The following is a 26,650-nucleotide window of genomic DNA, read 5'->3' on the forward strand; positions in this document are numbered from 1 at the left end:
AGCATGCACCATGCGAACAGAGACAGGGGTTAGAAACAACGGCACGCCACGGCATGGGGACGCCCTCCTGCCACCACGCCACCGCACATGCCATGCCTGCCCCCTCCCCCAGGCATCGCTGCAGTGACAAACCGTGACCGGGGTGGGGGTCCCTTCCCTTTGAGCCCCCCGCACCACGGGCACTGCTGGGGAGCAGCTCGGCGCTGCCCCAGAGCGTGGGGAGCCACTTTTGGATCCAGCCCGGGGCCAAGGAAATTGTGGGGCTGGTGCAACTCTGAGCACTCCCAGTGTCCATGAGGTGCAGGGGAGGCTTCAGCAGCAGCAGCACAGACCTGGGGGTGGGATGTCCACCCCGAGCAGGATGCAGCAATGCTCCCCCCATAGCAGGATCTGGGGTTCCCCCCCATAGCAGGTTCCCATGGAGAGGCTCCGGAGTTGCCTGAGCAGCCCACTGTGGTGGCTGCAGCGGGGCCCTGCTGCCCTCTAGTGCCCTGAGAGCACCCCATAAACCAGCACTGCACCCCAAGAACACCCCACGAGCCAGCCCTGCACCCAAGCGTGCATCCAGACCCCTCTGGTCTCTCTTTCTCTTTATCCCCAGATCATTTTTTACCCCAGGACTGCAAATTCCCCAGGTGCAGCCACCAGCCAAATTTGCCCTAAACCAGGACACAGCTCCAAGTGCCCATTTTGGGGGTGACATGCCCAGCTCTCCCACCAGTGTGCAGCACCACAGGGGCTTCCAGCACAACAGGCAGAAAGAGAAAGCCACAGGGGGAGAAGAGCAGCCCCCAAAGCCAAATTTTCCAGGAATAAAGAGCAAAGCTGGGAAACTCACACCCATGGTGAGTGCTGTGTGCCAGGCCAGCCCTGCTCCACATCACCAATGGTGCTGACAGAACTGGGCTGGGACAACTTACAAGCAGCAGGCAAATTTGGGGCTGCCAGGACCCAACCAGGGTCAGGGCTGGTCCCAGCACACCAGCAGCATCCCAAGCCCCCATTTCAGCCCCCAAATGAGCATTGCGTGGCACCCCCCAGAGCAGAGCCCTCCCCACTCCCATTACCAGCTCCATCTGCCAGTGGGTCTGTGAGGAGGATGGAGGGAAAGGTGTTACACTGGGAATGGGGAACAACCCCCCGACTGCCTCAGCCCCACCCAGGCCCCCACATAGGCAGGGGCCAGCCCAGGGTCTGGGCATGTTCAATATCCCCCAGTTAATGAGACCACCCCGACCATGAGGACAAAACTTGGTGCCCCAGAGCACTACTCAGGGTGGCAGGGCACTCCCACCCTCTCCCCCAGGGCTTGGCTGCACTGCAGGCTGTTTGCAAGGTGCTTCTGGAACCCCTCACATCTATCAGTCTCAAATCTCCCCTCCTTAATGGTTCCCAGCTTGTTACCTTTGGTTGCCCCTGCGGCTCCCAGGTGGTAAATGGCCCCCAGGATGAGCCAGAAAGCTTTCTGCTCATCTGCTGAGATGCCCATCACCTTCATGGCTGCCAGGAGCTTGCCGAACTGCTGGGTTGCCTTCTGCTTTTCATCCGGCTGTGGAAAACAACAGGAGCCATTGGTCTGGGAGCCCAGCTCTGCCTCCCCCTACACTCAAATGGGTCAGAGACCCTCATCTTCCCCTACAGCCCCCTACAGCAACAACCTTGGAGGGGGGCACGATGCCGAAGACATTGTTCTCTGCCAGGTGGTTGAAGTGAAGCTCAGTCCTGCAGGGATAAACACCACGATTGGCACCATGGGAGAGGTCCCAGAGACCCCCCCCCATGATGGAGGTCATGCCCTCCCCCCCAGCTCACCTCAGGGTGCTGTCAGAGCAGGCCAGCAGGTAGTAGAAGACATTGAAGGTGGCCTCCTTGGCCGGGCGCCGGGCCACACGCAGCTTCTCCAGCAGCAGTGTCTGGCAGAGATGGGACAGTTGGGAACGGTCCCCAAGTGCCCTGATCCTACAGAGATCTCCCCAGCTCACCCCAGCCTCATCCTTGCTGCCTGCCCAGGATCCCCACAGAGTTGTAAGGGTCTCCCTCCCACTGCAGGGCACCATGTGAATGCAAACATCACCCGACCAGCCCATGAGCATCTCTCCTTGGTGAATGCTACTACAAGAGCATGGAGTACATCTCGTGGATTTCAAGGGCTCTGCTGTTATCACAGCAGGGAGGAATCTGGAAGACACATCCTTTGATTTTGGGACTAAGTCAGCAAGGACAGGGAGTCCATTTGATCTGGATGTGAACAAGGATGAGAGCAGGATGCCAGGCTGCTGAGTGCTGCAAGCATGGCTGGGGACCTGCAGTAGAGCTTGCAGTGTAGGAAGCACCATGAGAATTATGGAATGGTTTGTACTGGAAGGGACTTATAAGATCAATAAGTTCCAAACCCCTCCCATGGGCAAGGACACTTTCTCCTATTCCAGGCTGCTCCAAGCCCTGTCCAACCCGGCCTTGAACACAAGGGATGGGGTAGTTACAGCTTCTCTGGACAACACTCCTGTGAGGATGGACTGGCTCCCACACCACAGGGAGCCACACTGGCAAGGACAGACCAGCTCCTATGCTGGGGGGCCACCCCAGTCCCCTCACCTGTACGGAGGCAGACGCCACCTGCCCAGCCTGGTCAAAGTCCAGAGAGATGATCTGGGAGAAGCGTGTGGCATTGCCGTTCATGCCGGTGCTGCTATTGCCGAAAGCCTCCAGGATGGTGTAGAGAGCCTGCCACTTCTCCACTGCAGGAAGAGAAGCGGGGCAGTGCAGGGGCTGTGCGGCAGGCAGGGGGCCAGAGCTGGCAGGTGCTGCTGTTTCCTTGCAGCACAGCAGCCCCAGTGACAGTGACAGCCCGTTTGGCGCGTGGGGGTGACATGCCCACGTGTGCGTGGGGCTGTGACCACAAAGCGAGGGGCGCGTGCAGGCAGGACACAGGGCCCCCATACCCACAAAGGGACTCACCGGAGAAGACCTTGCCGGTGCTGCCGGCGATGGTGGCGAGGTACTGGACCAGGTGCTGGCAGTTGGTGGTTTTGCCGCTGCCGCTGGCGCCCAGCAGCACGATGGCCTGGTCCTGGCGGCTCATCAGCATGCTGCGGTACGCGGCCTGCGCCACCGCGTAGATGTGCGGGGACGCGTCCTCCCTGCGGCACCCCTTGAACATGTGCATGACCTGACGGGGACAGGGAGGGGAAGCAGAGAGGGTCAGCACTCTGCCACCCCCATCACCCCCTCTGCGCAGTGCCAGCTGCTTGTCCCTTCCAGTGTCACCTTCTCAGAGTACATGGAGGGGGAGCTCAGCGGGTTGATGATGACCATGGTGGGCCCGGCGTAGGTGTGCAGGAGGTTGCCGCCGTAGCGCTGGCGCAGCGTGTGCAGCGTGCTGGACTCATTGAGGTAGAGGAGGCTGGCGAGGTCCTCCACACGGTCACAGGATGGGGGGTTTGCCTGGCAGCGAGGTTGAAGTGGGGTGGGTCAGGCAGGGAAACGGGGGTCTGCCCTGCCAGCCCCCGCCCCACAGCCCTACCTTCTCCACATCGTCCTCCTCCACCTCCAGGACGGCTCCAACGTGGTCCAGTTTCACCTTCACTTTGCCCTCGGGCAGGGGACTGCCCGCCTCCGGCCGCAGCTGGCTGCCTGTGAGGGGCACAGGGCGCTCAGAGGGGCCATGCTGGCAGCCCCCAGGGACACCACAGTGGGGACAGGGGGGCTCACTGTGGCACAGGAAGGACAGGGTCCCAGCAGTGCCCCTGACTCACCCAAGGAGAAGCCATCCCTGTGCACCAGCCACACCTTCTCGGTCTCATACCAGGCCTCCTCAGCTGCTATCTGCTCCTCTGTCTTGGCCTGTGGGACAGCAGATGTGGAGAGGTTGTGGTCACCTGCCCCTTGCCCTGTCTCACCCCCTCCCCTCCTCCCTGGGGCTGGAGGGAGCAGGGCTGACTGGCCACACGGCCATGTGCTGGACAGCCAGGCCACCTGCACAAGCCACAAACCCTCCCAGCATATGTCCCCAGTTTGCCCGGTGGGGACTCCAGTGGGCACAGGGCTGCAGAGACCACCAGGGCCCTGCCACAGCTCGGGGCAGACATAAAGACACAGTGACCCACAGGCACATTCACCACGGCCACCTCGGGTGAGCCTGAGGGGCCAAGTTCCCAAACCACAGCCCTGAGAGCAGGCACCCACGCCAGGCACGTGTCAGGATGTAGGGACACCAGACATGCTACGGGGACATGGGACATGCTGCAGGGACATGCTGTAGGGACACAGGACACACTGAGGCACATAATGGAGGCACACAGGACGTGGCACAGGACTCTGACATAGGAAATGCCAGGCTGGTGGCCAGCACAGCAGGGATGTCCCTGGCACAAGGAGAGCAGGACGAGCCCCGAAGCCAAACCTGAGCTGCAGCAGGGACGGGGCCAAGGGGAGCTGCCGGCGCATCGTCCGCTGGACCCTGGCGAGGCCGAGAGACGGCGGTGAAGGCGAGAAGGGCTCAGCCCTGCCCCGCACACAGCACGGAAAGAGGAGAGGGGGAGCGAGCGGGGCCAAAGCTGTGCCAAACCCTGCGGGCACTCCTCGTGCCACGGCCACCACTGCGGACAGCGGGGTGGCGAGTCCAGTGCAGTGCTGGACAGACACAGAGCTGGGAAGGACACTGGCCACGAGGCCGTGCTGCCAAAGCCCTGGGACTGGGGGGGGGGGTCACTGCACTGACTCTGGTCTGAGCTCTGCCAGCACCACGTGCCACAGCTGCTTCAGCATGAACCATGCATCCTGCCTGTGGCAGCACTCTGCTCCTTCACACACTGCTCCACACCCCTGCCCACTCCAGCTGTGTCACCTCCACTGAGGGCACCCTCCTGAGACGCCTGGCTTCCCAGCATGACCTCGCTGGGGAAGGAAGAGGCACCCAGCCCTGGCTGCCCTGGCACCCACTGGCCCCATGGCAGCCCACGGAGCAGGGTGGGATGGGGAAAGCCTTACGCTCCAGCACGAGGCGCGGGCGCAGACGCCAGCCCAGCGGCAGACAGAGGATGGCGGGGGGTCGCTGGTGGAGGCAGAGGGCTCCTGAGGACGGGGGTACAGTACCTGGCTGGGTGCCGAGGTGGAGGCGGCGGGGTCCGGCTAACGGCAGCAAGGAAGGAGGAGAGAAAGAACAGAGGGAGTGAGAGGCAGAGAGCAGAAGCAGCACCCTGACAAGCCACAGGGCCCCAGCATGGCCATGGTCACGCCACACCACCAGGACATCATCCATCCCAGCCGCCATAGTGTGCCTGGGCCCCTATGGGGATGCCAGCAGTTCCCCATCCCCAGCACGCTGGTCTGGGCAATGATCCCCAAACCCACCAACAGCCCTGGTCACCCATTCCCTGCTGCCAGTGTCACCCATTCCCTGCTGCCAGTGTCACCCAGAGATGGACCATGGGGTTGGCAGCCAGACACAGGGGTACAGTCACTGTGTGCAGAGCACACGGCACATTCTGGGCAGCCACACAATGCCCATGCCTCCCCGTCCCTGGGAAGGCGACACGCAAGCACCAACACCTCTGGAATTACAGAAGTGGTGAAGATCCTCTCCAGCCGGAGCTGCGCCTCCTCAGATGGGCTCAGCACGGACACAGGGCCAGGGGAAGCAGGGCCAGGGGCAGCCTGGAGGCAGAGCACCATTAGCTCCAAGCCAGCTGACCCACAGCCCTCACAGCCCTGGCACGTGTGGACCAGCAGGGCCATTGCAAAGGCTTTCCCAGCCCTGCAGCCCATCAGTGCTTAGGGCAGGCACAACTGGGTACCAGCGCGTACCCACAGTGTCCAGGGACCTGGGTCACCACTCCTACACACCTGCTGGGGGGCAGCTGGGGCATTTTTCACAGGGGTCGGCCGCTTCTCACTGGTCTGTAGCTTCTTCTCCACATGAAATGGAGGGGAGACAAGGGGCAGCATGATGGAGTGGCCACAGCACGCACGACTGCCCCAAAAAAGTGACTCCTGCCCACACCACACATCTCAAAACCACCGCAAACCATGCAGGTGAGCTCACACCATGCTGCACTGGGAGCACAACCCGCCGCCGGGTCGGAGCATCCCTTGCTGTGCACACACCGGTACCTTGTGCCTCTCCAGGGCCGTGGGTTTCAGAGCAGACGCCTTTGCCGGCTCCGCTTTCCCTCCCGAAGGCTGCACGGGTGGTTCTGGTTTGGCTCCAGCGCCCGGGGACGGGGACGGCTGTGCGTCCCCACCGGCTGGCTCCCGGGACTTCTCCTGCCTGTCCCCTGGCCGGAGCCGTGGCCGGTGCTCCTTGGTTTTGCCCTTTGCCATGAGGGTTTTGAGCCCCTCTGAGATCTCATCCTTGGGTTCTGGCTTGGCAGGGGCTGAAGGCACCACGGTGGGGGGAGGTGGCGGGGCTGGGGGAGCCGGGACACCGGTACGGCCTGTTTCCTCCTTCCTTGGGGGTGGCACTGGCTCAGGAGATTTGGCATCTCGGCCTGGCTCCTTGACACCGCCAGCGTCCTCCCCTGGCAGAACTTTGCGGACCACCTTGCGCACCACCCGGACCACCTTGCGGCGGGAGAGCCCCTGGCCATCGTCTCCCTGTGCCTCAGGGGCAGGGCCCTCCAGCCCATTCACAGCTGCCCCGTTCAGCACCGGCTCTGGGCTCTTCCCTCTCCCAGGAGGAGGCTCGGGGCTCTTTGCAGGTTCAGGGCTCTTCACAGGCTCAGGTTTTGGGGGCTCAGCATTCGGGGGCTCAGCTTTGGGGAGTGCAGGTGCTGCATCCTTCGGGCTCTCTGACTGCAGCCACAATGACACTGGTGTGAGTGGAGGTCCAGCCTCCACTGCTGTTTGGGACACGGTGGTGCCCAGGGCTCTGCCCTGCCATGGGGCACAGCTCCTGGCCAGACCCCAGCACTGGGGACACAGCATTCTTCCCCACCAACCTACAGCCCCACAATGGACCCCAGGGCAGGGAGCAGTGGTGACCTCCCTGCCCCACAAACAGTGACCATTCAGCCCTCAGGCTGCCAGCATGGGTGTGAAACAGTGCTCAGGGCATCACTAAGCCCATGACCCTGTATGGTGTCCCCAGGCCATGTCACAGGGGCTGTTCCCACCAAGGACAAGCCCATCCCCAAAAGCTCCACCCTGCCCGTGCCCTGTGACACTTACAGCCCCATCCTCTTTCACGGGTCTTTTCACAGCTAAAGATTTGTCCTCGTCCTTGACCTGAGGGTCAGATAAACAAGAGGAGGGTGTTTCAGCCCACTGCGGGGCCTTGCTGCTGGAAAACCCCCAGGGACCATCACTCCATGCCAGCCCTAATTTGCAGCCTACTGCAGGGACAAGGATGTGTGTCCTTCCAGGCTTCCCATCAGCCACAAAAACCGGGGGTGAAGCACAGAGATGCACCCTAGTTATGGCAAACCCCAAAGGTGGGAGAGGTACGTGCTCTGCCTGCCTGGTCTGAGCCCTCTCATCATGTGCAGCCAGCGAGGAAGGTGGTTTAGAGTCCCACCACCCCTCCTGCAGGGTTCTGTCATTCTACACGTCACCCCTCCCCGGTGTCACAGCGCGTTTAAAGTGTCACCAGCTAATCTCTGGAGCAGGCGCACGTGGGACATGCCAGATCCCTGCTGACCTGGGGAAACCAGGGGCCTCTGGGGGGTGGGCAGCCAAACCCAGCCCTGAGCTGTGTCTCCAAGTGCCAAGACTTGGCTGTGACACTGCAGTGGCAGCGTGTGGCGCATCCTGCAGGCAACACACCCCAACTTGCCATCACACAGCAGCTCCTGGGTGGCAGGTGGCACGGGGGGGGCTCACACTGTGTTAGAGGAAGCACCAGACACTCGCAAAGCCGTTAGTGATGGTGTTAGTGATCACATGCATGGCTGTGTTGGTGACCCCAGCCCTGGCCAAACTCCCAGCACAGCCCCTGTCACTGCAGCACAATGAGGCCACCAGCGCTGCTCCAAACACGGTGCCAGCACTGGGCAAACTGGGGCAGCTGGTCAGCAGCGTGACCCAAAAGTGGGGCGCAGGCAAACATGCAAGAGAGACTTCCCTTCTGCTCCCAGAACGCAAACCGGGATGAGAACGCCATGGTGATGTCTCATGGAGCCGCAGCCCTGGCTGGGGAGAGAGGGAGAGGTGAGATGGGCTGGGGACAGCACACGGGACACCAAACCACAGCACAGGGTACAGGGATCCTCAGGAATGGGGGTCTGAGCCCACCTGGACCTGCTCAGCATACAAACAGTGCCCACAGGAGGGGCTCTGGGGACAGACAGGTGACCAGTCTGAGACCCAGCAAAACTCACTGTGTAAAAAAAACCCCTTTAGTCAGGCTGCAGGACTGTGGCTCCACTCCCCTGAGCGGGCCAGGCCGCTGTGGTAAGCAAATGCCAGGGTGAGGGAAGGGATATTTTCTGCCCCAGCTCCTTGCTTGCCCTGCCAGCCTGGGTTTATTCTGAGCCTGACCCCGTGCCAGGGGCTCTGGTGGGACCTGCTGCCCTGGAGAGCACCCACTCTCCAACTCCAGGTTGTTCCTGGGGCCACTGGGAAGAAGCCCCTCTCAGGGCTAGGCGTGGCACAGGGGAGCACCTGGCCACCAAAGCAACCCAGCAGTCTGGGAGAACATCCTTGAGGGGTCCCCCGTCCCCCCAAACTGTCACTGTGGTGTGAAACACCAGTGCCTGGGGCACAGGCTGAGCATGGAGGTCTGGAAACAAACCCACCTGTGAGTCAGAGCCCCCAAACCCTCTGTCCACAGCCCTCCCACCTCCGAGCAGCCTGGCACTGCCACAAAGGATCTCCAGAGAGCACCAGCCATGAGGTCCCCACAACAATAAAACTCCCCAGGGGTGGGTTCAGCCTCACAATCCCCGATCCCAGCACCAGGACTGTCCCCCACATACCCGCCTCGTGCTCCCCCAAGCCATGCTGGCCACACTGGGGGTCCCCCACCTTACCAGAGGGAGCCAGGAGAAGGGTTTCCGCCGCGGCACCGCACGGGAGAGGCACTAGTGGGGCGGCAGCCGGCAGCGGGGACAGCTGGGCTGATAGGGCCACCCTAAAAATAGCCCAGGAATGCGAGGGCCCCGCCGGCCGGCGCAGCAGCAGCCGGAGGGAGAGCTGAGGGGGGGACAGTGGGGCGGGCAGTGGGGCCTCGCCACCAGCAGCACCGTCACCGCCGCCACTGCCAGAGGAAGTGATGTGGGCTCCGCCGCGGGGGAAACTGCCCGGCCTCCGTCCACCGCCTGCCCGGAGCCAGGAAAGGCACCCCCAAGCCAAGTGCAGCTCCAGGGGAGCCAGGGAGGCCTCTGTGCCTCAAAGGATGGGGTTGCACAATCCACACACCCCGGGGTGCCTGGTGTGGTGCCAGGCGGTGTGACCCTGACACTTCCTGCTCCTCCCCTGCCTTTGCCATGAACATGAGGTCCCTCCAAAATGTGCTCGGGGACAGAGAGCACCCCAGCAGCCCATGGTAAGGATGTTTTCACGGCAAAGCTGCCTCTAGAAGTCCAAGGTCTCACTGGAAACAGTGGGAGTGGGGCAGTGGACAAGGGGCCAGGGGTCAGTGGCCTCCCTGTGTGCGGGTTGCTGGTAGGAGTTGGTGGCAGGGAGCAAGGCACGCTGGTGGCACGAAGGAGCAGCGGTGACACGGGCATGGCACACTGGGACCCCAGCTGGCAGCTGAGCAGGTCCCTGCCCAACCGAAGGGAGACAGATGTGCCTTGAGCAAAAAAACATTCCCAGAGGAAGCAGGGGGTCCCAGCCTGGTACACCCCACTGCACAAGGCCACATCAAACACCCTTGGCAGGGCTGGCATAACACAGCAGAGAGTGTCTGCAGTGACAGGGTGTCCCCAGGCAGCACAGGCATGCAGCGACCTCCACTGGGAAGCCCAGCCCAGCTGTTTGGTGACAGCAGCATCTCTGCCTGGCCAGCATATTTCTCTCATTCTTAAGCCAGGAAATTCAGCAGGCACACACTGGCCCATGGCTGAGCCCACTGGATGCAATCCCCCTCCCAGGACCTCCCCACACTGTGACACTGCAGCAGCACCAACCCCTCAGTGAGAGCAGAAAAAGAGCCAAACCAAGAACTTCCCAAGCACAGAAAAATGATAGAAGTGCCTCTGACATGATGAGAGTCCCACACTCCCACCCTGGTGGGACATGGGGAACCCAGCCGTGCCATGGCACAGTGGCCTTGCACCCTGGGGACAGCGACCTGCAGGGACCTGGGTGCCCAGGAACAAGGCTGGCCAGCACAGTCACCGGATGCCTGTGGCCCTGCTGAAGCACTGGAGTGGTCAGAGGCGTTTCTGGAATATTTCTGCTGGGCCGGCACACGCCTGAGGAATTTCACCAGTAAATAAATAAATACGAGTGTGGAGCCGAGCCAGCCTGGCTGCCCCACACTGGGAGCAAGGCTGGGATATGGAGAGGGTTTCACCCCAGCCCTAATGCCTGGCCACGCTGTGCAAGCAGCTGGCCCCTGTCACCCCACAGCACTGACAGCACCCCAAGACCCAGCGGGTGCTGCCACTGCCCAGCTGGGTCCGTGGGGACAAGGGTGACTCAGCACAGACCCAGTGAGGGGGTTAAACCCCCCCATGGTGCACAGAGAGCCCAGCACCATCCCTCTCCAGCCAGGGAAGGGCTTCCAGAGCAACAGCCCAAAATATGTCTATAATTTCCTGTTTCAAAAAGGATCATTTTTATTTAAATTAGGACCAGAAACATTCCAGGGAGCTTAGTGGGGCCTGGGGGAGAGCTGGGCCTCCCTGTGTGCCAGCACCTTGTGTGAGGGACCCCCCAACTAGCACCCCAGTCTGGGCTCCCTAGCACTGGTGAAGGCACAGGGTGTCACTCTGGTGCACCATGCAGCAGGAGGAGGCATCCTGTGCCGGGAGGTGCCTGTGCTGTGGTGACAATCCCACCACACTGTCACTACCATCCCTCTGGCCAGCTCCCACCGGCTCATACCGTCAAACCACACCGTGTTCCAGCACAAGGAACACGTTGCAGCCTCTCCCATGCAGCCCCAAGGGCATCAGTGTCTCCTCTCCCCCTTCCCAGCCCAGCCCGGCGCTCCTGGAAGGCACAAGCACCTCGTTGGCTCCGTGTGTGCCGACATCCAACGCACACCTGCCTCCGTGCCAAGGCGCTGCGACACGGTGACAGCCGTGCCCCGTGTCCACAGAGGGTTATCCCGCCAGGGGTTATCCAGGCAGCACTGCCCGGTGATGCCTGCAGGGCTCCGGGGAGGAGCTGCGGGAAAGTCACCGCTCTGGCTTGGCGCAGACTCCACCCCGCAGTGCCGGCATCTGCTCGAGGAGCGCATGGAGCCCCGTGGTCACCCTCACTCCAACCTGGCCAGCATCCTGCAGGCACAGGGCCTCACTATGCACAGTGTGGCTCTCCCCAGTGCAGGCAACCTGCTCTGCAGGCACAGGCACCCTCCTCCCCCTAAGGAAGGCCTAAAAATGCACTAAACAAGTCCAGTTGCGCTAAACACCACACTGCTGCACCCCCTGCCACCATGGAGGGGGTCCAGCTCTGCAGGATGCTGATTTGGGGGGCTCTGCTGGAGTGTCCAGCTGGCCAGGACAGTGGTTAGCCTGCGGCAGGGTCAGCAGTGCCGGGCAGCAGGCATGAGGGATGTGGGTCACCCAGCCATTAAGTTTCTATTTATACAGCAGCAGTGGCAGCCGCACACGCAGGGCTGTGCACGCCAGCAGCAGATCCCAGGCCCTGGCACTCTGTGTGCCTGCCCCAGTCCCCGGGGAGGATCCCAGTGGGGGACGCCAGCGTGGGCAGTGGAGCAGGCAGTGTCCTTCTGCAAAGTAGCCTTTGGAATTTCCTGGCAGCGAGGAGCAAAGCTCCCTTCTCAGCTGGACTGTGCTCCGTCAGCAAAGAGATGGGGAGAGACTTCCCGCAGGCAACGCAGAGCTGGGCTCTCCTGCGGCCCCTCTGGCAGAAGGAAAACCCAACTCAACAGCACCCTGAGCACCTTGGGGGGCAAAACCTACCAGCAGTGATTTGCAAGACTTGATGCATCACCGCTGCATCCCAGCCACAGCCTCCCACTGCTCCCTGTGCACGGCTCCTGGCTGGAGCAGCCCCAGCACCCGCTGTTTCCCACAGGCCCTGCCAACCCAAACACCCCCGCGAGGACGCTGGCAGAGCCCAGGCCCGGCAGTGCCCGCGGTGGGGACAGCGTTACTCACATCCCAGGCAGCACGGCGTGTCCCCTGGCCGCCCCGCAGCCAGCAGCGGCTCAGCTCGCTCAGCTCCAGGATGGGCTGCACCTTCAGCTGCACCGTCTCCCCCGATTGCCGGATCATCTCCACGATCTCATCCCGGGATTTGTTCTCCACGTTCCGCCCGTTGATCTCCACCAGCCGGTCGCCCGGCACCAAGCCCAAGGCCAAGTCTTTGGTGCCGGCTCCGGGCTCGGCGAAGTGCACGACGCGCCGGTACACCTGCCCGTCGGGGCCCCGGTCCAGCATGGTGGTGCGGCGCAGGGAGAAGCCGAAATCGCCGGTGTTGCGCCTCTGCAGCTCCAGCTGCCGTGGGCTGGGGGGCTGGGGGGGCACCAGGGCGGGCAGCCGCAGCTCGGCAGGGAACCTCTTGCTGACGAGCTCCGGCACCCTGGCACGCAGGGAGGCGGCGGGAGGGGTGCAGGGCTGTCCAGGGGGAACCCCCTGCTTGTCGAGTGGGGTCTCCAGCATGCGCACCTCCACCTGCGGGGAAGGGGCAGCCGAGTGCTCAGAGGGCGTGGAGGTCTCTGAGGTGCTCTCATCCCGGCTTTTCTGGGAGAAGGAGAAGCGTTTGACAATCACCTGGGAGTTCTGCTTGGCCAAGGAGCCAAACTTGGCTGCCCGCTGCAGCACCGAGCCCTTGAAGTTTGTATCGTCCGCCTTGAGATCGTCGCTGGAGCTGGCCGTGCTCAGGTGGCCCGAGTCCAAGATGACGCTGCCCCTGTTGCTGTCGGAGTCAATATCTGTGAGGTGCAGCTCAGAGCCACTGGCCACTTTAATGGGGATGGGGTTGGAGATCTCCAGGCGGGTCTTGGAGTCCCGCTTGGAGGCACGGTTGAGGTTGAAGAAGCCCCGGCGCATGCTCATCTCCTCCAGGCTCTTGAGTTCAGCTGCTGACATTCGCTCCTTTTTCTCCTTCTTCTTCTCCTTACGGGCCCCATCCTTCTCTTTGTCCTTCTTCATCAGGTTGAACATGGTGGATGAGGGCTCGGGGCACTCTTGCCCCCACGGCAGGCCACTGGGCTGGGGCACTGGTCACGGCACAGCCGCCTGCAGAAGGACAGACAGGAAGGGTGCCATCAGAAAGCAGCACAACCAACACCCACCCACCATCCCTCCATTCACCCCACTGGTCACCTCAGCTGTCAACACCAGCCCCTGGGCCATGTTCTAGTATTCCCACCCTCCCTGGGGACTGCAGCACCACAGGGCTGAGACTGCCCCAGCCAATGCATCCTGACCCTGGCTGGGCACCAAGCCCCAAGGATGCAACAGGGATCTCCCTGTAGCCGCAGGGTTGCCCCAAAAGAAGCCCAGAAACCTGGCAGTGCTTGGCACCAGGGCTAGCTGCAGGCAAGACCCTCAGCAGCTCAGGAGCTGTCTTGGGGCAGCACGGGTGGGCAGGGAAGAAAATATCCCAGTGGCTTTTGCAGCAGTTACTGCCGGCAGGGACACTCCCCAGGGTAAAACCCCCCATTCCATCCAGCCACCAACGTCCTGCCTGCTGTTCAAAAGCCCCTTGTTGAGGAAACAGAGGCCTTTCTGCTGCTCATCCTGGCTCTGGCCACCGCAAACCACAGGGGCTGCCGTGGGCAGTGTCCCCACCAGGGAGGAGCCGGAAACACGGCCTGGAGCGAAGGTTGCTCTAATAAACAGGAACCTGTAAAATCACATCCCTCCCAACACTGATAAGTGTCTAATTTTAGCCAGGGCGACGTAGAGGCTCGTGACGCTGCCGGCGACCTCCAGGAACAGTCGCTCTTTCATTCGGGCATCCCGCGCAGAGCGGGGGGAGCACCCAGCTTCCAGTGGGAAAACCACGGCTGGGCAGAAAACCCAGCTCCCTCCTGGAAAACCCCATGTGCACCCAGTGTCTGGGGACACCCCTTGCCTGGAGGAACCCACAGTCTCACCCTGCCTGGGGTGCTATGGGACTCCTCTGCCCCTGAGGTAACTGGTCGCCTCCCCCAGCCTCCATCGAGCGCTTGGGCTGTGGATAAACAACTCCAAAGTGGAGCAGGCGGCTGGCAGCGCCCGTGGGACAGGCTGACAGCTATATATAACAGGCCAGGAAACTGCACAGGAACTTAACCTCAGCACAAAGGACAACAGGAAAGCTCCCCACGTTTGAAGCATCTGCTTTAGAGCTCTCCAACGGGTGTGGGGATGAGGTTTGCGATGCTGTAGGGATGGGTAGTGCTGCCTACGGTGGGAGTGCAGCCTCTGCTTGGGGTGTACGGATGTGCTGTGCTGTGCCAAGCACCTTGGCTCCAGCACAGCATCAGTACTGCATCACCATCACTGCCTGGATCATCTCCCTGCAAAGGCACATGGTCTCCACTGCCCTTGAACACACCCAGCGGGACAAGGGAAACCCGTTTTCCCCTTGGCAAAGACACACAGGGATGTCAGGGAACTCCCTGAACCTCGGTGCCTCTCGGGCTGGGCCAGGAGCACACATGCCCGGAAGAGGCCTGGTCACAGGGCAGGTGAGGACAGAGCCCTGCAAGCCATGGCACAGTGTTTGCTCTGGGTATACCTCTGAGGTAGTGAGGGGAAGCAGCCTGAGGGACAAGGTCAGGCTTGCATGGCCAGAGGGGCTGCCACAGTTGTGTCCACACCACCCAGCCCCAGGGCTCTGGCTGCTCTGTCCTCCCTGCAGCACCTGGGGCTTTACCCAGACCCACAGCAGGGCTAGGGCAGGGCCCCAAAACACAAGAAAACAATCCACTTCCTTTCTCCTCTCCCAGAACTGCTGGCTGTGGGATGGTCACTGACCCAAACCAGGGGACAGCACAGCTCCATCTCAATACCCACAGCAGGTGCTGCCACAAAGGGCACCATGGCTGTGCCATCCTGGGGGCTGCTCCCCTGTGCCAGAGCCTCAGCACAGACAATGGCAGGGAGGGAACCACCTGCAGCTGTTCCTGTCCCCTCTGTGTGACACGTGCTGTACCACAGCTACCTGGGCATCAGCTTGTACAAAAGGGCTGCAGCCCTGGGAGCACTCGGTGCTCACCCCATGGCAGGGAGGGGGCTGCTGGGATCCTTCCCGGGGGTTCCTTGGGAGCAGAGACACTCGCCAGACAGGTGCTGGATAGAGCCACGGCGCCGGAGACAGGCGGCCAGCACGCTCTTTGTCCTCGGTGGTTTCTCTCCCGGCACACAGGCTGCCTCCCAGCCTTTGTACGCTCAACAAAAAGGGGGAACAGCGTTCCCAGCCGCATCGCTAATCAGGCAGCGCTGGCGGCCACTGCCGCAGCCACGTGTGCCCCACTCAGGGCCACAATAGGCAGCAGTGGGGCAGGGACAGAGGACTTTTGTGGGCTGGGGAAAAGACCGCAGCATCCGCCCTGCACTGATGTCCCCAGCCCGTGTGGGATGCCATTGTGGTTTGTTCCCTTTTCCCCAAGAAGCCTCCCACCAGGGATGGGTGCAGCCCCATGCCGGGAGCAGGAGGTGGCTGCCGAGCGTCTCCTGCCTCCTGATTCAGACCCAGCGCGCCTTCCCTGATTCAGCCCGGGCTTGCCCCGGGACTCCCCTTGGCCAGGCATGTTCGGGGCAGCGGCGTGCATGAGCCGTGTCAGGGAAGGGAGAGGCGCCCGCCGGCGCTGGCTGCGCTCTGGGATCGCACGCGAGGATGCTGCTGTGACACTGGGCTGGTAAAGGATGAGGACATCACCTTGCAAAGGCCAGTTGGCAGAAAGGGAGACGCATCTCAGCGTCCCCCAAACCAGAAGTCCTCCCTGAGCCACCCAGGCAGGATCAGGAGCACCTTCCCCCATGTGCCCCCGCCACAGCCACAAGCCCCCGTGTCCCTGCGAAGGCGCCGGGGAGTTCCAGGCAGGGAGGAAGGCGTTCACTGAAACTCCCAGCCACTCCTTCCCTCCTCGAGACGCAATCTCGTCCGACACGCTCCCGCGCAGGGACCTGCACGGCAAGTTTCACGGTCGCCTGCCCTCCCTGCTCTGCTCCCTGAAGCGAGCAGCAGGGCTCTGCTCCCACACCACTCTGGCACAGGAGCTGGTGGCTGTCCCCTTCCTTGGGCACACCACGTTGGGGTACCCCATGCCTGGCTCTGCCCAGCCAGGAGGGGATGATGCTGTGCCAGGGAACAGGAGCTGCTGGCAGCAATTCCAAGCAGCCAGGCCAGCTCCTACGCAGGGCAAATGGGGGCTGACCTGCATGATTGCTCATTGCTGGACACAAGTTTTCCACAGAACAAGGAAATTTAGGGGGTTTCCAAAGCCCTCTGCAGAGCCTTCCCTTATGGACAACGCTGGAATGTGTCAAGAGGAAAACAATCCAGGATCTACCTGAGTCACAGCCAGGATGTGCCACCAGGCTCTCCTCAGAGCAGGATTTCAGGCCCTCCTGCTGCAGGAACCCTGTCTCCAACAGCAAAAAGGACCCAGACTGGTTATGAGGGGTCACCCCAGGCCAGGAGGGTGAATGGGGTGCAAGCACCTGTCTCGCCCCAAAGCTGGGGAATGACACAGCTCAAGAGGTCTTACAGGGTAGACCCAGAGGTAGTAGGGCAGGATGTTGGCTGGGCTGACAGATGGGACATGGTTCCATGACCAGCTGGGGGACACAGGTGGGTTGCAGCCCCCTCAGCACAGGACACACCTCCCTCATCACCCTTTTCCAGCCCCAAATTCACAGCCTGACGTCCTGCATGGCCCAGCCCACGGCAAAGGTTAAGGGCTGAGCCACAGCTTGTCAGTGGGCAAAGTCCAGGGCTGATGCAGGTGCTGTGGGAATGCTCGGCTCCTGACTGGGACAGGGCAGTGGGCAGGGTCCCCCAGTGCCAGAGTGCCAGGGCCAGCCTTGGGGTGTAGGAATACACTGCCATGTGCCCACACTTTCCTGTAATTGCCCTAAGTTTAGTTCTGGCACTCGCTGACCAGACAATTTGCATCTCACAGGCCGGCTGGAAACCACACGATTTAGGGATGCACATCCCAGCCCTCACCCTATGCTCCGTATATTCCTCTCCGGGAAAATTCACAGGCCCTGCGAGCTCCCACCACCCCCAGCACAGCAGCTCGCTGAGTGCCACCCACCCCTGTCACTCCAAAAAGGCGCCTCAGGTGCCAGTGGCAGCGGCCCCAGCAGTGATGTGGTTAGCGGCGAGCCGGGCTAATGGCTTTGGACGCAATTCCCCGGTGGTGTGGGAAAGGCCCAGGCCAGCGGGTTCTCCCTGGAAGCAGGGGAGCCCTGCAGCGCTGCTGGGGTACCCAACACGGAGCACCTGACGTGGGGCATCCCGCAGGGGGGACACACGGGGACACCGCACACAGGAGCACACCCCGCACAAGGTGACACACGCACACATGCAAACACGCACACGAGTGACACCGGGGGCTGCACGGGCGCTGCGAGACAAGAGCGGGCCATGCGCCCACCCACAGCCCGCGACCGGGGGGCGGCACCGAGGGGCTCCGCACCCACCCACCCACACACACACACACCTACAGCGGTTGTGCAGCGCCGCGGGGGCACCGGCACGGGCACGGCTGAGCCCGGCTCGGCCCGGCGCGGCCCGCCGGGGGGGCGATGCAGCCCAGGCCAGCCCCGCGCCGGCCGGTGCGTGCCGGTGCCCCGGGCGCGGTGCGGGGTGGCCGGTGGGATGGCGGCGGGTACTCACCCGGCGGCGGCGGCGGAGCGGGGCCCGGTGGTGGCGGCGGCGGTGCCGGGCCCCGGCGGCGGCGCGGGGCGGGGCGGGGCGGGGCGGCTCCGCACCGGGGCGGGCACTGCCGGCTCTGCGCGCGCCGCCCGCCGCGCCGGGCGCGGCTCCGGTCGGCACGGAGCGGAGCGGAGCCGGGAGGCGGCCCTGCCCACCCGGGAACCCGCTGAGCCCGCGACCCGGCTGTAACCACCGAACGGACCCGCGCCCGCGGCCCGGTGCGCGCCCGGGATCGGCGCAACCGCCCCCGCACACCCACGAACCGGGGCGACCCCGCACGCCCCCGCAGACGCACACACGGTGTGTGCGCACCCCCGGTGTGACACGGTGACACACCGGCCGGCCGGCACTGCCCGCGCGCTCACACACCCCCATCCTCACACACACTCACATGTCGTGAGCTCGCACTGGTGCACACGCAGCCCCGTGCATCGCACAATGCACACACGCGCTCCTGGGGTTCTCCTTTTCGGAAGAATCCCATCAGGAACGGCACCGGATCCAGACAGGGAAGGCTCCAGGCTGTCCCCTCCAGCAGGGTGACCGGTGGCCGCAGTGTGGGGAATACAAAGCTGGCCGTGGCAGAGCTGCCTGTGGAGCCATTCTCCAGCTTCTCCCGCAGCACCTGCCCCCGGCACGGGCTGTCAGCCTGCAGGGACTGACTGTGAGGACAGTGGCTGCTCTGCCCAGGGGACAGTCCACGGTTAACAATGAGCACCTCCCAGCACACCCAGCAGCGACAGCAGCACAGTCTTTGTTACACCCCTTCCACTGGTGTCCAGCTTTGGGACGTCACACCGAGGTTGGTCACACACTGAGAATCCTGGGACAGATGGTTTCAGGATAAGCCCTCCCATATCAGTGCTGGGACAACCTCCCTTCCTATCGGGGATGGGAGCAACAGGGCCCAGGGAAGCTGGAATGAGGCTTTGGGAACAGGGACCCCAGAGAGAGGCATCCACAAGCTCTTTCCTAAAGTACTTCTCAGGTAGTGCTCAGTCTCTGACTGGGAAACTCAGAGATGACAGGGACAGTGCCCTATCCCAGGGGACTCACTCCAAACCCCTGCTGCCATTCTACCATTGCTGGCTGAGTATTGTGGTCCTGGCTCTCCTACCAACACGCTGCGAGCCACTCTTGGGACGCACCTGTCTGGGTGTCACAAGACCTGCTCCTTCACAGTGGTAAAGCTGGCTGCGATTTCCAGCCCACAGCCTGTGCCCAGGACACAATCCCACAGCAGCAGCAGGGCAGGACACTCGAGGCATGGCAGAGCAAGCTGGCAGCTGAGCAAGGAGCCCGGTGCTGGGCCCTGGCCCGAGGGATACAGGGATGCCGCGGTGGAGGAGATGCAGCCCTTGCAGAGGCGGAGGGCGGCAGTGAGCTCAGCTGCCTGCTTTTGTCACACTGTCCTTTGTCCCAGGCACGTGGCACCAAGTGCAGGGAGCCGCAGCCATCTGGAGAGCAGGGATGGGGTCGAGTGATCTGGAAGGGCGGCAGAGCCCGTCTGAGCTTTCAGGAGGGTTTTCCACCTGCGGTGTTGAGGGGACACACGGTGTGGCTGTACCTCTGCCCTGCTCCTTGGCACAGACAGGTGAACAGCTGGTTACAGCCTGTGGCAGTTCCTGCTTCCTTATCACACTGGGCAGGTGGTTGATGGGCTGATGCCGGTTGGAACAGCCAAACTGTGGGACACCACGGGGACCCCAGCGCCACACAGCCCTGCCGCCAGCAGCCATCCACTGGGGCCACTCTCCTGCCACATCTCCAGAGCTAAACACCCCGTGTTTTCCAGCAAGCTGACCAGCTGTTCCTGTCCACGTGATCCTGTCTGGCTTTGCCAGAAACAGGTTGGATTGCCCTGAGCAGCTCTCCCTGGCAGGGGCTTCCCCAGGCACCAGCAAATCCCACATCTAAGGAAACTCTCTGTGTTTCCCAGGGTTTTCTATGGAGAAGCAGGACAGAGCTCCGGTGCCAGTGGCATTTTGTGTGCCCCTGGCAGGCGCAGATGGCTGGCCAGGACAAGGGCCTGGAGCCGGGCTGGGAGGGGAAGCATCTGTTTTGCAGCACCGCGGGGTTCCCTAAATAGGTCACTGCATTTTTATAGTCTCTTGGATCTAGAAAAACCAGTTGTTCCAGACAACCTGTGGACCCGCCAGCATCATTGGCTCCCCAGGCACTCGCCGCTGTGCCCCCAGGTCCTGGAGGGGGGACACCTGCTGCACCAGCACTGTGAGCAGGGGGAGGGCTGGGGGATCCACAGCAGCCTGAGCCAGACTGGAGTCCTGTTATCTGCTGAGAGTGACCTATCCCCTGGCCATGACCAGTGTAGGCTGTCCAGGGGGGCTTCCTCCCCACTTGGGGTGGCTATCAGCTCCAGGCTTTGCTCTGGGGTGGTTTTCAGCCGGAGACACTTTTTGTTTTGCAAGGAGAGGCAGGTGCCTGTGTGGGGTGCAGCAGGATGTGCAGTGCCACACACCCACCGTACAGCCGCATGCGCCGACGGTGTCCCATCCTGCTCGGGCTGAGCTCTCCCTCTAGTGGCACCAAGCTCCGGGCAGAGCCTCCACACTCCGGGGTGGCCGGAGCCGTGACCAGGGCATGTCCACGGGGCTGGAGTGAGCTGGAGGGCGAGCTCCGAGCTGACCTCCTCCCTCAGCCAGGATGCCCTGGCAGGTGCACAGGGAGTGTGCTGAGGAGGCTTCGCAGAACCATCCCACCACCAGCCCCCGTTTTGGCGTCCTTGCAGAGGGCAGGTGGTCCTGCCCTTCCCATTCCCTGACCCAGATTCGCTGGGATATGGTTGTACTGTCAGCTGGCACGCCAGACCTTGGGGGTGCAGCTCTGTGTCACAGCGATCCCCCCTGTGACACCGATCCCCCGATCCCCATCCCGCAGCAGCCAGCGAGGGGAAGGACCCCCACAAACCCCAGATTCCCCGGTCGGGCAGTGCCCTGCCCGCAGCAGGGGTCCCCCAGGACCCCGCTGAGCCCCACGAGGCCCGTCTGGTCGGGTGCCACCCCGCCGCTTGTCCCCGCAGGGTCCCCCGGGCCGGGCGCCAGGCCATGCCGCAGGCATCGCTGACGGGGCGCTTTGTTTTGTGCGGCCTCGGCTGCCCAGCGGGGAGACAAAAGGGGCAGTCAGACGATGGCGAGCATTGTGCTGGCAGCCATGCGCTGAGGCAGCAGCCTGCGCCGCCACGCTCGCCTCGTGACCCCCGACGGCCCGGGCTGTGCCCGCCGTGGTGCCCCAGGGCCGGCAGGGTCTGCCCATGGCAGCCCCGCAGGAGAAGGGGGCTGTGGGGCTGGTGCCTGTGGTCACCGCGGGGCTGAGGCATCCCCAAAGCCCTGGCAGGTGTCCCGGGTGTGGGGTTGTGGTGGTGGCAGTGCTGCGTGGAGCGTTGGGGCTTGGCGTGGCCATGGGGACATGTCTGCCAGGGCCACGCCAGTTCTCACCTCCAGCCTTCCTCGCCCGTGATGGGAGGAGGGTGTCCACGCCAACACGGTGACAGAGAACATGCCTTGGCTGGTGAAGCGAAGTGACAGTGCCTGGTAGACACCTTGCTGAGCCCACCACCCGCAGGGTCTCACGGGGAGCTGTCCCTGCTGTCCCCACGGTGCCAACTGGCGCCAGGGCCAGGCCAGCCCCCAGGCTCACCCCGTGACGGCGCGGTGCATTGCCCCTGGAAAATGCCAGCACGGTCAAATCGTTGAGTCATTTGTGCCCAAGATTATCTGTGCAAACAGCCGCCCCGATTATTTTTTTTATTATTATCAAATTTTTTTTTTCTTTTTCCCTAAGAATGTGCCTCAGACCATGGGGATGAGCAGCTGAAATCTCCGGGGATCAGCAGGACAATGCCAGAGCAAGCATTGTGCTGACGGCTCTGCAAATGCTGGCACCAGTTCCCGGCCAGCAGTACCCTATAAAAGCTGAGCCGCTGAAGTAGGCAAACATTACATGGGCGAAGCAGCAGTAACCGCCTGAGCTAGGTGAGTCCTGGACCGATGCGCACCTCTCCCACCTCACCCCTCTGCTGCCAGCCGGCTGGGCAGACACCCTTCCTCCTGCCTGGTGGCAAAAGACACCCAGAGGGACTGTCGCTGTTTCCCATGGCATAAGACAGGCTCACACGTCCCTGCTGGCAGCCGGGGGGGCTGAGAACCCCTCTAGAGCAGAGCACCCCCCTCCTGGTGCCCACTGGCACAGCACGCCGGTGGGCATCTCCCACCATGAGCCAGGGCTGTTCATGGGAGCCCACCGTGCCTCCCAAGGGACACTGGGCAGGGGATCAGGCTGGTCTGTTGGACACTGCCAGGCACAGGGCAGCCTGTGCCCACTGGAGCCCCCTGCTCTGGCTCAGGGGTGCTTTTCCTAGCAGTGGTCTGGCCTCGGGGAAGGAGAAAGGGGGAACTGGGCACTCTGCCCTGGTGGGCATGCAGGCTCCATACCATGGCGGGGAGGAGGGAAAGGCTGCTGCAGTGGTGAGAAGGGAGCACCCTGCTTTGGATGTGTCCCACAGCTTTCTGCTGTGCCCCCTTCCTCATCCTGGGGCTGGCAGGAGGGTCTGGCTGTGACTGGTGTGGCTTGTCCCCAGCAGTGGGGCAGCTGTCCTCGAACTGGCGCTGTGAGTGGCGGGCACAGAGCCGTCCCCCAGCCTCGCGAGCGGGCAGCAGGGATGCACAGGGACATGGTCCAGTAAAAATGGCTTTTCCTTCTTTCTCCAGACACCGATCCAGCAGCAAAGATGGCTCAGACAAACCCTCTCCCTGTTCCCATGGGCCCGTGGAAGGTATGTCCTCACAGTCCCTGTATTTCGCCTTTCCCTGTGTGCAGGTAGGGAACAGGGAGAAGGGCAAAGCCCATCCTCTGAGGCCAGGAAATCTGCACAGTGGGCAGTAAGGTAGGGACGAGCACGGGAAACAGGCACCCCTGTCCTCTGCCCATGGGAACATGCCTCCTGCCTGCTCAAATACCTCCCGGGTGTTTTTTATAAGGCTCTTCACAGCACCCTGGGCCAGCTGTGTCCTGCTCTTACCAGCCATCCTGTGACAGGCAGTTACACAGTCCACAAAAGCCACCAGCAGTTGTTTGCCCTCCCCTGGCCGTGCAGTCAGGGTGAGCATAGGCAGTGGCCACTGTGGAGCGAGGCAGGGAGCAGCCCCAAGGGGTCTGGCAACAGCCCCGGGTCGAGGAGGGAGCCGAGAGGGAGAGGTGAAACACGTGCACAAGTGAGGAGCATCCCGTCGAAGCCTGGAGCTGTCGCGGGAGAGGAGAGCGTCAGCCGCAGCCCCCCGGGGAGGTGCCCCTCGCCCTTTCCCCCGTTAATCCTCTTTGCCCTAGAGCGTTCGGAGCAGAGGCCGGGAGAACCGCCAACCACAGCCCTGCCACCCGCCCGTCCCAGAACGGCTCCGCTCCTCTCTCCGGACGGCACCGCTGCCCCGGGAACTGATCTCCGCAGGGGTGAGCAGGAGAGCGGAGCCGGGGCCAGCCTGCGGCTCCCCCGACACCAAGGCAGGGCGTCGCGGGGCCAGCAGTGCAGGGACGCGGAGGCGTGCGGGGCTGTGTCCCAGCCCAGAGGGGTGCCCGGTGCAGCCTCCGCTGGCTCTCTCCCTGACGGAGCCACCTTCCGTCTCCAAGAGGCGCTGAATTGCCTGGGGCCGCTGCTGGGCAGTTTCCAACTCGGCAGCTCGCTCTCCGTTCCAGATCACCGTGTACGACCAAGAAAACTTCCAGGGTAAGAGGATGGAGTTCACTTCGGCCTGTCCAAACATCATGGAATGTGGCTTCGACAACATCCGCTCCCTGAAGGTGGAATGTGGCGCGTGAGTACCCAGCTGCCAGTGGAGGGGTGCTTTCCCAGACGGGCTGGCTGGAGAGGGGTGCCCAAGCGTGGAGTGGGACCAGCTGTCCCCATTCTGCTTGGCTGGAGCCAAGCACCGCAGCCAAGGGAAGCCAGGCATGGGGGGATCCGCTCTGCCAGGCTAGAGCAGCCCACCCCAGGCAGCAGTGACACAGAGAGAGGGCCAGAGGAAAGTGGCACCACCCTTGGCATCACCCAAAACTGCCTCCTGCAGTGTTGGGCCAGTCAGGTTTGGAACGGGGTTGCTGCCCGGGGATGCAGAGAGGCTCAGTGCTCACTGAGTGGCCTGGCTTAGCCTGGTCCCTGTCCTGCCTGTGAAACCCCATGAAGCACCAGCCCTAGAGAACCACCTCTTGCCCGGGTTCCAGCTCTGCTCTGCCCTGGGCTTTCTCTGCACCGCACAGCTTCCCAGACCAGGGCAGAACCTTCCCGCAGCTTCTCCAGTCCTGACAGGGGTAGGGAGCAGAGCTGGGCATTTCCCTGCGCACGGGAATCTTCCCTGGCACGGGCGAGGCCCCTCCCGAGCGGCTCAGAGAGGCGGAGCGTCGGGAGCGGTCCCGGCGGTGCGCATCCCTCCGGGGCGGGGAGCAGACGAGATAGATTTGTGCTGCTATCTTTAGGACGGGTAATGCTAATGGGATTACAGCAGCGTGCGTGCTCACGCTGTAATCAGCTCCCTGCTCCAGTTGACGTGTTCTTAATCGGGCTGTTCACCTTGCACAGGGCGGGCTGGCTGCAGGTCATGGCATTGGGGCCCAGTTTGGGTCAGTGGCAAGAAACCCTCGAGCCCCTCAGCACCCTTTGTACCCCATCAGCAGAGGATCCCTGCACTGCACAGCCCGTGCCACCCACCTTCCAACCCCCAGGCTCTGTCTCCCTGCTCTGCCTGTGGCTCTGTCCCCAGTCTCCTTAAGGGGACATCCTCATCCTGGGGATGGGCAGGTGCTGTGTGGGCAGCACCAGGGCTTGCAAAATGTGTCCTGCAGGGTGAAGGCATTCCACTCACCTGTCCTTGTTTGCTTTCAGCAAAGAAGGGGCGGCAGAAAGGGGAAGGGCTGTAGGTCCCTGCTCTCTGCTCAGAGCCAGATGGGCTCTGCCTGATACGGGCATCAGGAATTCAGGTCTTTCCAGCAGTGTCAGGATGTAATTGGGAAACAAGTAAGAAATGAGGCCTTTGGGACAGAAGGGCAGCTGGGGCATCCTGAAGCAATGCTGGTCTGCATAAATAATGACAGAGCAGCCAGGGGGAAGAGCCACCTGTGCAGGATGGGCCCCAGGATCTCCCCATCTCCCACTGCAGCCAGGGGATGCCGTGTGGGTGCCTCCATAGCACCAGATGCAGTTTCACACTCCCCGAGTTCTCTGCCCACATCCAGCACCGCTTCCTCTCCTCCCAACCTGTGGGCAGAGGCCAGACCCCAACCTCCTCCTTGCACCTACATCCTGCCCCTATTGCCAGCTCCCAGCAGGATGCCTGGAGCTGCTGCAGGAAGCCCTGGCAGCCCTCGCTCTGTTTTTGCAGCTGGGTCGGTTATGAGCACACCGGCTTCTGCGGGCAGCAGTTCATCCTGGAGAGGGGAGAGTACCCGCGCTGGGACGCCTGGAGCGGCAGCAACGCCTACCACATCGAGCGCCTGATGTCCTTCCGCCCCGTCTGCTCCGCCGTGAGTGTCCCACCCGGCTCTGAGCCCTTAAAATGCCCCAGGCCGGGACAGTGAGGTTAGGAAGGGAAAACACAGCTACACCGGGGGCAGGCTCAGCGCTTCCCTGCTCAGTCCCAGCAGGATTTGCTCTTTCTGGCCTGTTTGTTAAAGCTTTTGAGGGCATTTCTGGGCAAGCTGTACACAATCAGAGCTAGGGGACAGGGAGCCTGAGACAGTAGCTGTGGCATAGCTGACACCTCCCAGCCACCCAGAAAACTCCAAACAGCCAGGGTCTGAACACCTCCCTCTCCAGGAACCCTCGAGTAATGCCATAGGGAGTGACAGCTCTGCCTTTCCCACCCACCACCTCCCCCTCACCCCCTGCTCTCCCCCACAGAATCACAAGGAATCCAAGATCACCATCTTTGAGAAAGACAACTTCATCGGCCGCCAGTGGGAGATTGCTGATGACTACCCCTCGCTGCAGGCCATGGGCTGGGCCAACAACGAAGTGGGCTCCATGAAGATCCAGTGTGGCGCGTAAGTGACGGGCCAAGGACCAGGAGCAGCAGGGACAATCCGCTGCCATCTGTGCCACCACGGCGGGAGGGGGCCACCCTGTAACCCCCCCTTGCTTACCTCTTTGTCCTTTTCTTCCAGCTGGGTGTGCTACCAGTATCCCGGGTACCGTGGCTACCAGTACGTCCTGGAGTTTGACCACCACGGTGGAGACTACAAGCACTGGAGAGAGTGGGGTTCGCACGCCCAGACCTCCCAGATCCAATCCATCAGGCGTGTCCAGCAGTAGCTCCTCACTTCCCAGTTACATCTCTGCAAGGTTTCGAAAGCTCACCGGCTCCCTCTTGGTGCTAATACTCCCCCCTCCCGAAATAACCACCCCCCTCTCGTACTGCCACTGCTTATGGAACAACACTCCCAAAACGGTACCAACTGCCACAATTGCCAATAAATGTGACTGAAAGAAAAAGATAAATCAGCTCGGTGTGTGTTTGCTGTTGTGTGTTTGGGACTGAGGTTGCATATTCCTGTCCCAGGAGCAGGGACCAGGCTCTTTGCTATTTATTTTAAGCTGGGCTGAAGTGTGGTGGGGCTCACACTGAGAGAGGTTCAGACCCTCGCTGTTCCACAGAAACCCTTGTTTTTTTCCTTCCCTGCCCTCTCCTTCCCC

At 62.4% G+C, this 26,650-nt stretch overlaps 3 protein-coding genes across 9 annotated transcripts in view; 1 reads left to right on the forward strand and 2 right to left on the reverse strand.

Annotated features, from left to right (window-relative positions):
- Window positions 1–17,982, reverse strand: part of MYO18A (myosin XVIIIA) — a 36,660-nt gene extending 18,678 nt beyond the window's left edge. For 3 of the 7 annotated variants that reach the window (XM_066333381.1, XM_066333378.1, XM_066333375.1), the window contains exons 1-11: window positions 17,917–17,982; window positions 12,234–13,316; window positions 3,756–3,843; window positions 3,524–3,633; window positions 3,268–3,444; window positions 2,959–3,169; window positions 2,596–2,738; window positions 1,813–1,913; window positions 1,659–1,722; window positions 1,405–1,549; window positions 1,068–1,088 (exon numbers count right to left, since the gene is read on the reverse strand). In XM_066333381.1, the coding sequence (XP_066189478.1) occupies window positions 1,068–1,088; window positions 1,405–1,549; window positions 1,659–1,722; window positions 1,813–1,913; window positions 2,596–2,738; window positions 2,959–3,169; window positions 3,268–3,444; window positions 3,524–3,633; window positions 3,756–3,843; window positions 12,234–13,241 (2,068 nt within the window). In that variant the 5' untranslated portion in view covers window positions 13,242–13,316; window positions 17,917–17,982. Of the gene's footprint in view, window positions 1–1,067; window positions 1,089–1,404; window positions 1,550–1,658; window positions 1,723–1,812; window positions 1,914–2,595; window positions 2,739–2,958; window positions 3,170–3,267; window positions 3,445–3,523; window positions 3,634–3,755; window positions 3,844–5,844; window positions 5,950–12,233; window positions 13,317–17,916 lie in introns of those variants that run through there. The other 4 variants (XM_066333377.1, XM_066333379.1, XM_066333376.1 and 1 more) reach the window with 2 other exon arrangements.
- On the reverse strand, window positions 5,951–7,884 carry LOC136370322 (proline-rich protein HaeIII subfamily 1-like). The gene is made up of 3 exons (XM_066333696.1): window positions 7,843–7,884; window positions 7,168–7,539; window positions 5,951–6,792 (listed from the first exon to the last, which is right to left on the reverse strand). The coding sequence occupies exons 1-3, from the start codon at window positions 7,882–7,884 to the stop codon at window positions 6,040–6,042; spliced, it is 1,167 nt and encodes a 388-aa protein (XP_066189793.1). The 3' UTR covers window positions 5,951–6,039.
- Window positions 17,983–21,719: 3,737 nt separating the features above from the next.
- Window positions 21,720–26,454, forward strand: CRYBA1 (crystallin beta A1). Its single transcript, XM_066333397.1, is given in 8 exon segments — window positions 21,720–21,933; window positions 21,935–21,947; window positions 22,683–22,747; window positions 23,299–23,418; window positions 23,662–23,780; window positions 25,341–25,482; window positions 25,859–26,001; window positions 26,122–26,454. Coding segments are annotated over 8 exon segments (768 nt in total). The 5' UTR covers window positions 21,720–21,915; the 3' UTR covers window positions 26,270–26,454.
- The last annotated feature ends 196 nt before the right edge of the window (window positions 26,455–26,650 follow it).

Source organism: Sylvia atricapilla, chromosome 20 (assembly GCF_009819655.1).
Source record: "Sylvia atricapilla isolate bSylAtr1 chromosome 20, bSylAtr1.pri, whole genome shotgun sequence".
NCBI classification, from domain to species: domain Eukaryota; kingdom Metazoa; phylum Chordata; class Aves; order Passeriformes; family Sylviidae; genus Sylvia; species Sylvia atricapilla.